This window comes from Lemur catta, chromosome 6 (assembly GCF_020740605.2).
Source record: "Lemur catta isolate mLemCat1 chromosome 6, mLemCat1.pri, whole genome shotgun sequence".
Lineage (NCBI taxonomy): Eukaryota > Metazoa > Chordata > Mammalia > Primates > Lemuridae > Lemur > Lemur catta.
The window spans coordinates 52,027,656-52,042,997 of NC_059133.1; the positions used below are offsets into that span (position 1 = coordinate 52,027,656).

General features: G+C 46.7%; 1 protein-coding gene across 1 annotated transcript; it reads right to left on the reverse strand.

The window, feature by feature from the left end:
* Window positions 1-397: 397 nt before the first annotated feature.
* Window positions 398-12,328, reverse strand: PIP4K2C (phosphatidylinositol-5-phosphate 4-kinase type 2 gamma). Its single transcript, XM_045553516.1, has 10 exons — window positions 12,031-12,328; window positions 9,382-9,479; window positions 7,968-8,064; window positions 7,459-7,602; window positions 4,362-4,508; window positions 4,128-4,166; window positions 3,407-3,520; window positions 2,759-3,026; window positions 2,488-2,591; window positions 398-2,307 (listed from the first exon to the last, which is right to left on the reverse strand). The coding sequence occupies exons 1-10, from the start codon at window positions 12,202-12,204 to the stop codon at window positions 2,227-2,229; spliced, it is 1,266 nt and encodes a 421-aa protein (XP_045409472.1). The 5' UTR covers window positions 12,205-12,328; the 3' UTR covers window positions 398-2,226.
* Window positions 12,329-15,342: the final 3,014 nt, after the last annotated feature.

Genomic DNA, 15,342 nt, shown 5'->3' on the forward strand with positions numbered 1-15,342 from the left:
GCTGTACTCTTCCTGCCCTTCCGGCAAGGGGCAGCTTTCCCAGGAAGCCTGGGGGAACACCAAATGCCTTCTCTTTTTGGTGGTGGGCTGAGAGGCCCACTCACCTTTACAGAGTTGGAGTATGATCAAGCACAGAGCCCTGGGGGAAAAAGAAGGGTCCCATCATCCGACTCTTCCCTGGCTCTACCTCTTAATTCCCACAAAACAGAAGAATAAGTTGTTATTCTTGTTGTCCCATGTACACCCCACAACGTTTTAAGTTCACAGCCATCTGTCCACAAACCCACATCCTTAGTCAGGGGCCCAACACCTTGAACACCAGAATTCTTCAGCTGGTCTCTATACCCCTAAGCACAGGCTTCCTCAGAAAAGTGAAAAGAAAAAGAAAAGGCATTTCTATGGAGGAATTTGAATAATTTATTTTCTGTATTGTGACAGTAATGGGAGTAAATACACAAGATTTTTTTTTTATTAATAAAACAAAAAAGAAGAAAAACAGAAGCAACAAACGAAGACCATACTGCCCATGATACATCAGCCATGTGGTCAGAAAACCCATTTCCAAAGAACAATGGTTGCTGGTGTCACAGAGTTTTATTGCATTCATTAGGGGAAAGGCAGAGGGTTGGAATGAAACAAAACCCATCAGGTAGGGTTCATAGGGGCTCCTTACTGGGGACTCCTCCTGCTACCTCCATTGGAACTAAATATGAAGGAAGGAGGGCTTCTCCATTAGATCTCATGACTTCTTGTGAGACAGATCAGTCCAGCCAGATACAGAGCAAAGCAGCTTTGCATCCCAGATGCTGGTGGCTCATCTTTATGTTTAAAAGAAATGTGGACGCCTCAAGGGGGATGGAGGGTAGCAAGAAGAATGGGTGCCTTAGCCCCAAAGGCAGTAGCGGGGAGGGGAGGACAATCTGTCTCATTTCATCAGGGTCCCCTACATTCTGAGAATATCATGCATCAACTTAACTACCTTTGGAGGGGGCTGGGTGATTGAGTTATGGCTATGACTCCTCTCTGGGGGTGGAGGATAAAGATGACAAAGCAGGCCATCTGTCCCCTGGGAGACACAGTAGCAGTATACGACAGGACAGAAGAGAACAGAATGACAACAAATCCAACTAGAAAGAGAGTTTGAGAAGGGGTGGGGGAAGGAAGTGTGCTAGGCACACACATCTAGAGAGTAGGGGAAGTTCCCACACTTGAGACCTCCATCCTCTTAACCAGAATTGATCCAGGTAAAGGTAGTCCCCCACCCTTTTCTTTAAGGGTATTCCCTTCTGCTGGGAATAAACCTTGGGAATGGCTAGACAGAAAGAAAGCAAACTTAACATGGGAAATGAATCTTACAGACCCTGGCCCATCATCCCAGCCTCCAGAACTGGCCACACCCCCACTGAAGGGTTCCAGCCCCAGGAGGGGTGTGAGGTCCTGGTGAAGAGCAGCAACAGTCAAACACCTTCATCCAGGCTTCAATGCTTTTGGCCATCTCTGGGCTCCTGTGCCCAGAAGTACAGGTAGGTGGGGGTGGAAGTGGGGTGAGAGAAGAGCTTAGTCAGTCCTTGACAGAGATCCTCTCCAGTTCCCTGCATAATCACAAGAGTCCTCTTAGGTTCCACCTCCATGAGGTGCCAGCCTGACCATTCTCCACCCAACCTGTGTGTGTAAGATTGGCCATTATTCCATGATGTGTGTGCATGCCTGCACCCACATCTGTAGTATCTTCAAAGTCCTCCATCCTGGGGCCTACCAGGAGGGAAGCATGCCATAGTGAGTTCTATAAAGTTATCAGCAAAATTCAGACACTCTTAGTTCATCCCACACAGCAAAGTGCATCCAGAGTAGTTGCTTGAGCCAGGTCCATCTGTCTAGTCGGGTCCTGAAGATGGCAAACAACCCCCTTCCCCCAGCTCCTATTTTATAGAAACAACAGGACATTTTACAAAGAGCAAGGCACTTGGGAGAGAGTTAACAATAACACTCTAATGAAGCAAGCAGATTGGTTGGGGGAGAGAGAAAGAGGGATGAAAAATGGACAAAGAGGAGAAAGGACAATGGATTTCTAAGATCCAGAAAGAGCCTACTCAACAAGATGGAGTTATTTTGATGGAAGGAGCCTGCAGCCTGAATTTAGCAAAGGAGGAAGAGAAGTAGTGGCTAGAATTCCCTCAAGCCTCTGAGAACCCCACCACCTTGAACATCACAGAGTCAGGCAGTCTCTTAGGCAAAGATGTTGCTAATAAAATCCAGGAATCGCTTAGCATACTGCTCGGGATGGACAGTAGAGATCTCTGCCCCAGCCTGTGAGAGGAGGTATGGAACAATGTATCAGGCCACCTCCCCATCCGCCCCCATCCTCCACCCTCCAGTCCACCCCAACCCATTTCCATCCTTTTGCCACCCCATTGCTCTGGCACAAGAGGCTCTCTCTTCCCAAAGGATAGTCAAGACAGGAAAGGCAAGGCTTTGGGGAATTCTCACCCCATGCTTGACAGTTTTGGCTGCATGAGCTGCTTTCTTCTTGGCATCATACTGCGTCAAGATGTCAATGAGGCCCATGAAATACACCTCCTTCTGGGGGGCTCCTGGGGAGAAGGACCAACAATGAAGAGCAGGCATAGTCTCAATTCCCTTTCCCCAGGAACCGGTTTTGTTTTAGAAAGCTAGATATGCTGTCCACCCACCACCCTGGTCTCTGTTCCCCAAGGACAGTGCTCCCCTTTCCACCCTTAAATTGTCCAGGATCTCTCACCCTCAGCACTCCGGATGGCGTAGACATCAATGAAGGACTCAAACTCTCCAGGGCCCAGGGGCCGATGGGATTGGATGTAGCCTCCGATACCCTCCGGGGAGGTGCCATAAGAGCCCACCACAGCAGGAGGTCCAGTCAGGCCACAGTCCCCATCCCCCTCTGACTCATCCTCCCGAACGGGCCCCTCCTCCTCTGGTTCAGAGCCCCGAACGATGTCGTGGATGCCCAGGAGAAGGCTGTAGTCCATGATCTTTAGCTGTACTAGAAACTGAGACCCACTGACAAATCAGACACCCCAGCTCTCCCTCCTCAATCCCAGGTACTACCCTTATACCTCCATCGCTGAATTTCTGGGCCCTCCTGGGGAAAGGAAGTGTAAAAATTGAGGTTGAGGGTATAACACTGCCCTTTAGTGCCTAACTGACCTGGTATCAGAATCATCCTTTTAGCTCATTCCAGCCACCCGCTCCATAGGTCACCTCTAGGGGTTTTTCATGTCTCATACCCCACCCCCCCTACATGCAGAGGACCCAAAGAATGAAGGGAATATGGTGCTCCTTCATATTGTGAATGGAAGAGACAATGACCCTGTGGGGAGCACCAAAAAGGAAACAAAGCAAGCCATTTCCCAGAGCACCCAGTCATCACCTCCACATCTCTCTTTAGCTTCTCTAGAAATACTTTCTTCTCTTCTTCACCAATATAAACTTTCTGGTTCTTGTTGAGAAAGTCCATATCCTTAAGGGTGGGCAATTCTTTAACCTAAGAACAGGTATAGGGACGTCTTGGGAATATATCCCTTCCCCAGGGTCTCAACCCTTCCTTTTGTCTAGGGCTCCATCTCCAACTTGGTGTCCTCTAGGAGAGAGTGATCTCCTCTGACTCCACACTGTGATGCTTCCCCAGAGTCTGTTCTCACCTCCAAGGGCTTCCCCACACTCAGCCACTGCAGCTGTACCCCAAATCACATCCCACCACTTTCTGCCGGTGGTTTTAAGTCAAGACCCTCCATGCTGATTTTTCCTTCTTCTTCTTCAGCAAAAATAGCTGCTTGAATACAACAGCCCAGAATGGGAGGTGGAGGGTAAGCATTTTGCTTTTAAAGTCTGGCATCCTCACCCATCCCCAAACTTTCCACATAGAATAACCCATGCCAGTGACAAAGCAGCTGTTCCCACACTGCACCTTCCAAACAATCCCTGATCAGTAGAAATTTTTGTCTCTCTTCTTTTCAGTGGTTTAAAAAAAGAACAAATAGCTAGTGATCCCTATCCCCATCCCAAGAGAAGAAGAATGCCCTCTTCATCTGAGAGGATCCCTTCATCTGTCTTCCCCTATGCCTCACCCTATCACTTCAAATTAGTATTACCTTTTCCTTATCACTGGCTTCCCGGGACACTAGGGAACCCTGTGGAGAGACCCAAAGACACCAAGTAAGCAGAGTGGCTAAAAGAACAATCAAACCCAACAATCAAAACTAAGATGAGTACTCAAACCCACAGCCTTCTTTCCTTTAAAAGGAATCATCCAGTGCCTCCCAGGTCCTTCCCCATTCTCAGACTATCAAGAGCCTACCGCTAAGCCATAGCTATCCTCTCCTTACCTTGAGGTCATACTTCCTGTGCACAGGAAGACGGTGGCTAAACATATTGCGCATCACAAGCATGTAGCTGTCTTCATTGTCCACGCTGACTCGGTACATCCCCAGGAACTGGGGCAGAAGCGTGTTGCCATGGCACTTCACAATGTACTAGGGTGGAAGGGGGGAGGAAGGAATGGGGAGAGGCTGAGTAGTAGATACACAAACAGCCCAGAGATGGGAATTCATATAGGGTGGAGCAGAAAACTTCAAGTAGAGAGGTTATAAGAAGGTCAAAAGTGGGGGAAGCTTCCTAAAAATGCCACTGGTTATCCACGAAGTTTCTGAATCCTCATCTCCTCTGATTTCTTCTATTTGTATAATATCTCTTAATTTTAAAGTACCTTCTCCCATTTCACCTCTATCATTCTTTGATATGAGAAAGGTAGGTGTTATTATCCTTACTTCAGACTCTGTATATGCAAGTGGTCACAGAACCAGGATTAGAACCTTTATCTGCTTATTAATGAAAAGACTTTATCTAGACCGGCATTTCTTGGTGGGCTAGATTCCCATAGTAAAAAACATGTCTGCGTGACAGCCTATAATTTGGATCCTTGAAAAAATGTTCTGCTTTTGAACCAGGCAGCTACTCCAGAGGCTGAGGTGGGAGGATCACTTTAGCCCAGGAGTTCAAGACCAACCTAAGCAACAGAGTAAGACCCTATCTCTTAAAAAAAAAAATTCTTGGCTGGGCACAGTGGCTCACACCTGTAATCCTAGCACTTTGGGAGGCCGAGGTTGGAGGATTGCTTGAGACCAGGAGTTTGAGGCTGCAATGAGCTATGACCACACCACTGCACTTTAGCCCAGGCAACAGAGCAAGACTCCGTCTCGATTTTAAAAAAAGAAAATAAAATTCTTCTTTCAGTGCTACCATCTCTGTGTTGCTGCTGCCTCCTCCTCTTCATAGCTAATCTTCTTGGGAAAGTAATCAGCAATCAGTCCATTTCCCATCTCTCATTCACACCTCATACCACTGAAATCAGATTTAAACTCTCATTTCTCCTCTGAAATCTCCCCCAAATCCCCTTTTTGCCAAATCCAATGGGTATTCTAGTCATTGTCATATTTCAACTGTGTGGTACTTAATCCTACTGATAATCTCTCTTTAAGACTCTCTTCATCCTCAACTACCAATATACCACCCTTCTGTTATTTTGTGTACTTTTGTCCTTTTGTTTTTCTTTTTTATTTGGTAGAGATGGGGTCTAACTATTGTTCAGGCTGGTGTCGAACTCCTGAGCTCAAGTGATCCTCCTGCCTCGGCCTCCCAGAGAACTGGGATTACAGGCGTGAGCCACCACACCTGGCCTATACCACCCTTCTGATCCTCCTCTCTGTCCTCAAATCCTTCACGGAATGCAGTAGGGCATAGACCATTAAAAGTGTCCATCGACTCTTAGTCTCTTTTGTGTGCTCTTTACTTGCTCCTTGAGGTTCTGTCTTCAGCCTTCTTTTCATTTCACTCCACACACTTCCCTTCAATAATTTTATCTACAGTTATGGTTTTAATGACCACTTATTCATGTACAACTCTCAAATCTACACTCCTACTCTAATCCTCTTTCCTGAATTCTACACCCATACCCCAACTACTTACTGGACATCCTTATCCGGATGAACTGCAGAAACCTCAAATTCAAACATGTCCAAATCAGAACTTTCTTTTTCCAAAAACCTGTTCCTCTTTCTGTTTCCCAATTGTTGGTGGATGGGCAAACCAGTTATCCCTCCCAGAATTTGGAAGTTCCAGTGCCTTAACTCCCACGCTTCTCCCAAAGGTTTTCCTTTCCATCCTCACTGCCATTGCTCTTCCAGGCCCTCATCATTTCTACCCTAGACTATTGAAATTACCTCCTAACTGGTAAGCACACTATCAGTATTCCCTCTCTACAATCCATTCTCTAACATGCTGTCACAGGATGTTTCTAAATCACGTATATATCAATCCCCTGTAAACCGCCTTCAGGATAAAGCCCTAACTTCTTTGTGTGACGTATAAGCCTCTTCACAATCTGGCTCCTGCCTATTTTCCACAATGACAAATCCCAGCCACCTTGAATTTCTTGCAGTTTCCTAACACCAAACTCTCTCATGGTTCTGTGCCTTTACCAGTGCTGTTCTCCTTTGCCTTGAATGCTCTCTTCCACCTTATCCAATGGGTAACCCCTACTAGTCCTTCGAGAATCAACTCCTATGATGTCTCTTCGTAAAAAGTCTTTAAGCTTCCCAAGCGTACCTTCTTCCCCAGGTGAGTTAGGGTGCTCTTCTCTGCACCCTCAGAACATTCTATACATACCTCTACTATTGCATCCATCTTGCTGTGCGCTGATACTGGTTTACTGGTCTCTGCCATTAGACCAAGAGATCCTCAAGGGCCACGACCATTTTATTACCCTCTTTCTCCACTGCCTAACATAGGGTCCCATTATAAGAGACATTCAATATTTGTTGTATAAACCAGACTCCTTTTAGAGTCTTTCATGCATTCCTTGCTCATTAATTTTGGTGAAATTTTGCTTTAGTAGAAAGACATCCAGAAAGAGTGTTTTTAATCACCAAAACATTTCATATACTCTACATTCCAAGTTATTCTGATCAGACAGAATAGCTTCCCTAATCCCATCTAGGGCTAGATATGATTTTCTCCTATCCAGTTTATCTCAATTGTGTACTTATCTGGGTTTTCTCTCCAAACTACATTTATTCCTGATGGCATATTTGATTTTAACATTTCACCTAATTCTGACTTAACCTATACTCTATATTTTGCTACTTATATGCCCTTTATGTATCAACCCAATGGTTTCAGTTTGTAACTACTAAATGGGGAAGAACACGTCTAAATTCTTCTGTTAAGTCAAACACAAATAGGTATGCAGAGGCCCTTTTCTTGAAATTCCTAACTTTCAAAAACATGATATATCAGGTGCTTCCTGGGCAGAAAAATGGTTTGTAGAGAGAAAAAGGGATAGGAAGTCTCCCCATGTGCTCTGGCAGCTGAGCTATGTATGAGTAGGGAGGAGAGGGAAAGAAAGGGACCGGAGAGAGGGCTGACCTGGTGGTAGTTGGAGAGGTTGCTATGCATGTCAGCAATGTCCTCACTGGATACTTCTTTGATGACCAGAGTCCGATCATAGGAGGTAAGGAAGCGTCCATCACTGCCTTCACTTTCAGTGGGGGGGCTTCGGGTAAGGGACACCTGGGGATACAAAATAGACTCTTTTCCTCCCCCTTTATATGGAGATACAAGTCATAGGATAATGGTCAACTGAATGCCTCTGAAAGTGGATGAAACCCTGGGGTAAGAGATTAAGCAGGGCTTCCTAATCAGATGTCCGTATATGGACTTAGGAAATTGAATGTAAAATTCTTAAGGTATCTACATTTCCACACCCGCCCCAGGACAGGCTTTACAGTTTTCCTTAGATTTTTGAAGATGCCTGTGACCACAAAGAGGTACAGAATCATATTTGCCAAGGCTCTCATTTCTCTAAATATGACTGTCCCAGGGGCTCCCCAGTTGCCAGGGAGAAAGGACTACCCTCACCCCTTATGGACTCTCACCAAGTAATCCTGGTCATCAATGCCAAATCGATCACGGAGGTTCCTGAAGACCTGAGGACAATACTCTTTGAACTTGAAATGACTGGGCAGATTTTCCCTGAAATTCGAGTTTTTAAGGTAAGAAAACAAAGTAACATTTTTTAAGGTAATAAAACAAAGTAACAGTATTACCTTTGACAGTTTGTACCTTCATGCATACTACCTCATTTGATTCTCACAAAGTCCTGTGAGGTTGTTTAAAGGTACATTATTCCCATTTTATAGAAGGAGAGACTGCATCCAGGGTGATTGAGTGACCTGCCTAAGTCATATGGCTGGTAAGTGGTATTAAGTGGTATTAGTACAGCTAGGATCTACTACATCTAAACAGCACCATTTCCCAAATCTCAAGGAAGTCAGAGACATCCTAAAGTCAACAATAGGTACCACAGTTTTCTTTTTTCTTTTTTTTTTTGAGACAGAGTCTCACTCTGTTGCCCGGGCTAGAGTGCTGTGGCGTCAGCCTAGCTCACAGCAACCTCAAACTTCTGGGCTTAAGCGATCCTACTGCCTCAGCCTCCCAAGTAGCTGGGACTACAGGCATGCGCCACCATGCTTGGTTAATTTTTCTACATATATTTTTAGCTGTCCATATAATTTCTTTCTATTTTTAGTAGAGACGGGGTCTCGCTCTTGCTCAGGCTAGTCTTGAACTCCTGAGCTCAAACAATCCACCTGCCTCGGCCTCCCAAAGTGCTAGGATTACAGGTGTGAGCCACTGCGCCCGGCCAGTACCACAGTTTTGAATGGCATCTTCTGATACTAGAAGGGCTTAGAGGACTCAAGTATTTCTTTCAGGGAGTCCCTATCAGAAGCTAATGGTAGGCTGGGTGCGGTAGCTCCCGCCTGTAATCCTAGCACTCTGGGAGGCTGAGGCAAGAGGATCACTTGAGCTCAGGAGTTCGAGACCAGCCTGAGCAAGATCGAGACCCCTGTCTCTACAAAAAATGGAAAAATTAGCCAAGTAGCCTCCCAGCTACTTGGGAGGCTGAGGCCAGAGGATTGCTTGAGCCTGGGAGTTAGAGGTTGCAGTGAGCTACGATGCCGTCTAGCTGGGGCAACAGAGCGAGACGCTGTCTCAAAAAAAATAAATAAATAAAAGCTAATTGTAATGGCATCTGAACGTATTTACTCTATGGAATTGCCAGGCTAGAGGAGAGATAATACTGGTACATAGAAGGGTGTGGAGGACATTGGAAATTATTTTCATGGTTTCTTTGCACAAAACTAATTTCTGCATTGAAAAGGATGTTAGACCATACAACTGGTAAACTAGTTTCTAAATCTAAAACCTTCAACTCATTGAATCTTTTAAAATTATTTATTACTCTTTTCTAGGAAGGTTAACATGGGAAGGGCAAGGATCCCCACTTACCTGTGGAAAAGGTGATTATTGACCTTGATCTTGGAGTTGGCCTTAAAGTCATCCGGCAGCAGCATCACTGGGGGAGGTACCTGGCTGAGCTCATTGATCTGATAAGCCAAAACATGAATAGGGAAGCAGTGAGTAAGGGTGTGGAGAGCTACTCATACACTGTGTCTAGGCAGGAATCAGGAAAGGGCAACTCAAACTTCATTCCTTCAAAAACACTGGCTATGCATATGCTTGACAGAAGTGAGAGAATGTGTCTAACCCCTTCTGCTGCCCAAGAAGGACTGCAGTCAGCAACACTCACACATAGCCCCTCACACTCCCGCCCCCGTGGAACTTCATGCTCACAACAGTCATTTTATATTAGGCAAACCCTGTAAGCAACTCAGGACTATTTTTAAAGCTGTGAGAAATTCTAGAAAAGAAAAATACCCTCTGCAGACTCAAGACAGTTACATGTTCCTTTAAAAAAAAAAGCATTTTTAAAGTACACAAAAGAATTAATGGGACTCTGTGGGGTCAACAGCAGCAAGAAGAATGAAATGTCCATATCCTGTAAACGGCATCTCCTTACAAACAGGTCCAGTACCTTTCAGGCCACTCTGACCTAGTTCTTTGCAGTAGGTCCCCACCTGCCTAGGTGTCAGGTAAAGGAAGAGCAGCTGATTTCAGGGGAAATGCAGGCAGAGAATATGAACTTGTTAGGAGTCTGTTCCCTAAAGTCAAACCAATCCACAGCCCAAAGGACTCAAGCATCACATGCTCTCCTCAGGCCTCAGGATCTGCAGTCTGCTATTTCAGGGGAGAAAGGGTACTCAGAAATCCAGAGGTGTGCTTTCTGCTTGGTGTTGCTACAATACCCGTCACGAGTCTTTGTTAGTGCATGTATCACATGACTTTAATCACTAGTTAACGTAGTAAGTTCCCCCAACTAGATTGTGAGCTCTTCAAGAGCAAGGGCCCCTTCTAGTCATCTGCATCTCTCAGGTACCCAGCTAGCACAATGTATGGCACACAGTGATCCTGAAGTGTTTATTAACTGAATAAATGAAAGCCAACTTGATCATTCGACAGAGGTTATGAACTGCAGACTAACCCAAATCCCACACACTGCAGTACAACCAACTCCTCCCATTCTCAGTAGAAAAGAGGACAGAACATATTCCTCCAGGAGAAAAAAAACCCACTTGAGATTCCCAGCCTGAAATTCAGCTATAGCTCTTCCTGCCCCCTCCTTGCCACCTGCTAGGCAAGCTGAATCATCACTAAGACATATGTTCAAGGAATTTCTCCATTCCAGACACTTGAAGAAGATGTGTGTTGGCTGAGGGTTGGATGTTGGGGCTAAAGTATATATACCTAGGGAAAATGAGGCAGGTCTTACATGTAATTCCCCCAATCCTTATCAAGGGAAAATCTTCCCTGTTATCCTGTTTAGCCTCCCTCAGGGATGGATGAGCCACCTGGAAGGTGCATATGAGAGGCAGCCCTACGACCATCAACCTTCCCCATACCAAGTGCCTTAGACTAGATACTTACTGATAAAACATTACCATCCAGACAGCCACAAATGCAAAAGGGAGCCAACTGACCCCAAACAACACTCTTAACCACAAATTAAGAATGTAACAAAAACTGTATTCTTCCTCACAACCTTTCATCTCCACAACCCTGCCATGACCATAACCATTCAAGGAAGTTGATTTCTAAAACATTCCATGTCACATGCAAGATCACTGCATCCCTCCCATTCCAGATCTGAGGGAAGAGGAGCAATGGCTGTGCTTCCTTCACCGGAGGTAGCCTCAGGAAAGGAGATGTACTGGTCTCCTTGGCCACCTCCTGACTCCCAGACCATACCCTCTAGAGCAGTTTCCTGCTTCTAACCACCATAGTGTCCCCAGGACCAAAGCTCCTCAGCCTTCTGTTTGGTCAAAAATGACTCCTACTTACACCAAGCGCTATCACTCCTGCCAACAATCGAGATGCAGTTAAGACTAAAGGCATATATGCATAGCTCCTGAGTGAGTGCAACCTCCAGACTCAGGCTGGGATAGTTTCTCTGAAATGCTGTGCCTCTGGAAGGGAAAGGAACGGACAAGCAGGATTAGAAAGTCCAGAAAGCCTAGAGCTTCCCCCAAACAAAGCCAAGGTTCCAAAGCCAAGGACCCGGGCTGCAAAGCGAGGTGGAAAGGACAATGAACGATCCTCTTCATTCAGCTACTTCCCTTCGCCTACCCCTACATACTCTCACCCTCACCAACTCCAAAGAGCCACTCCCCCTAAATGTCCTTCCAGCTGGAGCCGGGTCCTGGCCAGTCTCCGTAGCCTGGGGCTGAGGCTCGACCTGGCAGGAAGGAGTCAAGGCACAGGGAGCTGGATTTCAGGTGGGGAAGAAGGCGGAACTAGAGTGGAGGAGTAAAGGATGGAGGGGGAGACAAAAGTCTAAAGCTGGGGGGGCGGAGGGGAAGTCTACAGGCAGAGGGGAAGGTTGGCGGGCAGGGACCAAGACTACCCGAGGCGGGGAAAGCGGCCGCTGTGGGCGGGCGGGGAGCGAGAGGCTCCGGGGGCGGAAGCCTGGAAACAGGGACGCCAGAGGCGCAGGAGCTGAGAGCTCCGAACGGGGTTGTTGGGGGCTAGGGAGGTTCTCACCGAGTGGGCTACGCCCCACAGGAACACGCCCACCAGCGGGTCGGCGGCCCGGAACACCTTCACCTTCTGCTGCACGAAATGCTTCTTCTTGGTTTTGGAAGCGAAGCCAAAACCCGGGCCGGGGCCCGCTGTCGCCGCCTGTACGGAGGCCGTTGGGACCGAAGAGGACGCCATAGTCTCCCGCGCACTGGACCGGGTAGAAGCGGGAGCCGGCCGCGATCCGGGAGCCCGACCCCGGAAGCGGTGCTCACCTGCGCCGCCGTCACGTGACCGGAGGCTGGCCAGCCGGCGCGCGAGCGGGGCGGGGCGGGGCGGGGCTGGCTCGGTCTCCCGGCGCCTGCCCGCCCCAACGCCCGCGCAGGGGGTGGGCTCACCTGGCGCAGGGGCGGGCGCGTGGGAGCCCTGTCTCCTGAGGACCGCGAGCGGCTTGCGAGGTCCCCACTTGTCAGCGAGGCGACTGGGGTGCTGCCTGGGCCGGCCTGATTCACGCTCAGGTCGGGGGCTTCTTCGCTGCAAAATCGCCACCTTCCGGTTTTGCCCACTTTTTAATGAGTAACCTCCGGCATGAGGCTAATGCAAAAGCATTTCTTTACCAAGTAGGGGTTAGGGAGGGGCAGCCCTTGGAAATCCAAAATTCTTAACCGATGGCCCCAAAAGTCTTTAAATTCATTCATTCATTCAACAAGTATTTACTGAGCACTTAACTTATACCAGGCACTATTCTTGATCCCGAGTCTCCTCCTTTAGTTGAAACAGGGGATAAGACAGTTACTTCCCTCAAGGAGTTCAGAGTCTAGGACTCTCCTTTGGTCACTGGCTGGCCAAAGGAGAAAGTTGCAGTATGCGAAATACGGGCTATACGAGAGTTGTGTATGAGGCAATGCTAATGACAGAAAGAAAGGAGTGCAACTGGTAAAGGAAGGCTTCCAAGAGGATGGAGACTGTGCGATGTAGGGAAGACTGGGTGGAGGGAAGACAGGCCTAGGGGTTAAAAGGCTTTGTAGGTAGAACATTGTACAAAGACATGGAGACAAGAAAGAACTGGTCTGTTTCTGGAAGATGTAAGTGTTAAGGTAGGGCTAGAATTTGAGAACCAGTGGGAAGAAGCAAGGCTTAAGGTTGGAGAGGGTAGGAACTGGAGATCCCTTAAGCGATTTTGATGTATTGGATGTCCTTTTAGAAGGACCACTCAGACATCTTCCTGGAGGGTAACAGGAGTATTGCCAGAGTTCAGGCATGGATAATGAACTAAAGTAGTGGCTGTTGGGTTGGAAAGGGGATGGCATCTAAAGATGTAGTTTGGTGTCAATTTGGAAAATTCATAATGGATGCGGGGTTTGAGGGAAAAGGGAAGCATTGAAAATGAGCCCCAGGCTTCTGGCTAAGGTGAGGAGAGATGGTGGTGACATGAAAAAGAGCAGTTTTGGAGAAAAGATGAGTTCAGTTTGGAACATGTTTGAGGCAGCTGAGGATAATACTCCCACAGCTCAGCAGAATAGTCTGGGCCGGGGATACAGATTTAAGAATTGTTGTGCAATCTGCGAGCATGGATGACTCTCCCAGAAAGAGCAAGGAAAGGACCAAGGGCCGAACCCTGAGATAGAGCAGAATTTATGAGGATGGTAGAGGAAGACTCAGAAGGGTGGCCAGAGAAGTACAAGGAGCCAGGACAGCAGGGTCACAGAAGCCAAGGGGAGTTGAATTTCAAGAAGGAAGGAGTAGAGAGCAGTATCACAGTAATGGAAAGGTGAAGCAAGTACAAGGACCAAGAAATGCCCACTGTATTTGGTAACTAGTGCAATTTAGAAAAGCAGTTTGAGCAGAACAAGAGCCAGATGAAGGTGGGCTGAGGAATGAATGGGAGATGAGGAAGTAGGTATGGGAAGGTTGGGACTGTTTCAGGATATTTGGCTATAAGAAAACAAGTAAGATAAGGAGTCACTTACAGAGAATCACACAGTAAAGGGAGGGACGCTTATGGAAAGGGACACCTTATAAGGAAAAGAGATCACTGAGACAGGTGTTAACAAAGATGCAAACTCCCCAAGTCTGCATCACTTATAGTTATTTTATATTTTGGGGTTCTATGTAAGTATCTCAAAAATTAAATACGTATGGCCAGGCACGGTGGCTCACGCCTGTAATCCTAGCACTCTGGGAGGCCGAGGCAGGTGGATCTTTTGAGCTCAGGAGTTTGAGACCAGCCTGACCAAGAGCAAGACCCCGTCTTTACTAAAAAAATAGAAAGAAATTAGCTGGACAACTAAAAATATATAGAAAAAATTAGCCTGGCATGGTGGCTCATGCCTGTAGTCCCAGCTACTCGGGAGGCTGAGGCAGAAGGATTGCTGGAGCCCAGGAGTTTGAGGTTGCTATGAGCTAGGCTGACACCACGGCACTCTAGCCTGGGCAACAGAGTGAGACTCTGTCTCAAAAAAAAAAAAAAAAAATTAAATATGTAGAAGGGACTCACTTTAGCCCAGAGAAAGGAGATTTATCACTTGTCAGAAGGGAGAAGCAAGGATATGTGCAAATATAGGTAAGTGTGTAGGTGGAGTGGGGATAAAGAACTTCATGTTCAGTTGCCTTAATTTTCCCTTTGATGCAGATGACAAAGTTGTTGTGTGAGAGAGGAGGGTGGGAAGGGATCCTGAGGAGTGAGTGCTTAGACCAGTTGCTCTGGGGGTAGAAGAAGACACTGAGCAAGGATATGCAGAAGGAATATTGGGCAGCACTGAAGGTCCAGGTAAGTTTATAGGCTCTTCGTTTTTAGTTGCCCCAGTTTGGGGTTGTGCAGTTTTCTCCATCTCAGAAGCTTTGAGGTATGAGCAGAGAAGATAGGTGGGCTTTGCTCTAAAAGGGGAGTTGGAAGGGTAATTGTGGTAGATGACCTTGGGACAAGAGAATTGAGCTGTTGGCAAGGAAGAAATGGTGACGCACTGGGGAGAGAAGGAATTGATGCTGGGACAGAGGTGATGGTCTGGGTAAAAGATGAAGAGAACAAGATACCATTTTTTGTTAAAAATTACAAACCATGTAGATACCCACCAACAGTGACATGGTGCAATGAATTATAGGATAAATATATGAAAATTTTTATATATTTTAATGAGGTGAATGCATGTATATTGACATAAAAAAGATCTCCAGGATATTGTTGTCAAGTTGGGGAAGAAAAAAAAAACCAACCTTGTATGTAAATCTATAGAAAAACATCTGGAAGGATATATACCACACTGTCCAATGCCATTACATGAATGGAATGGAGTGAGGTTGGGGAAGCATAAAGAAGATTTCCAACAACACAGAGTC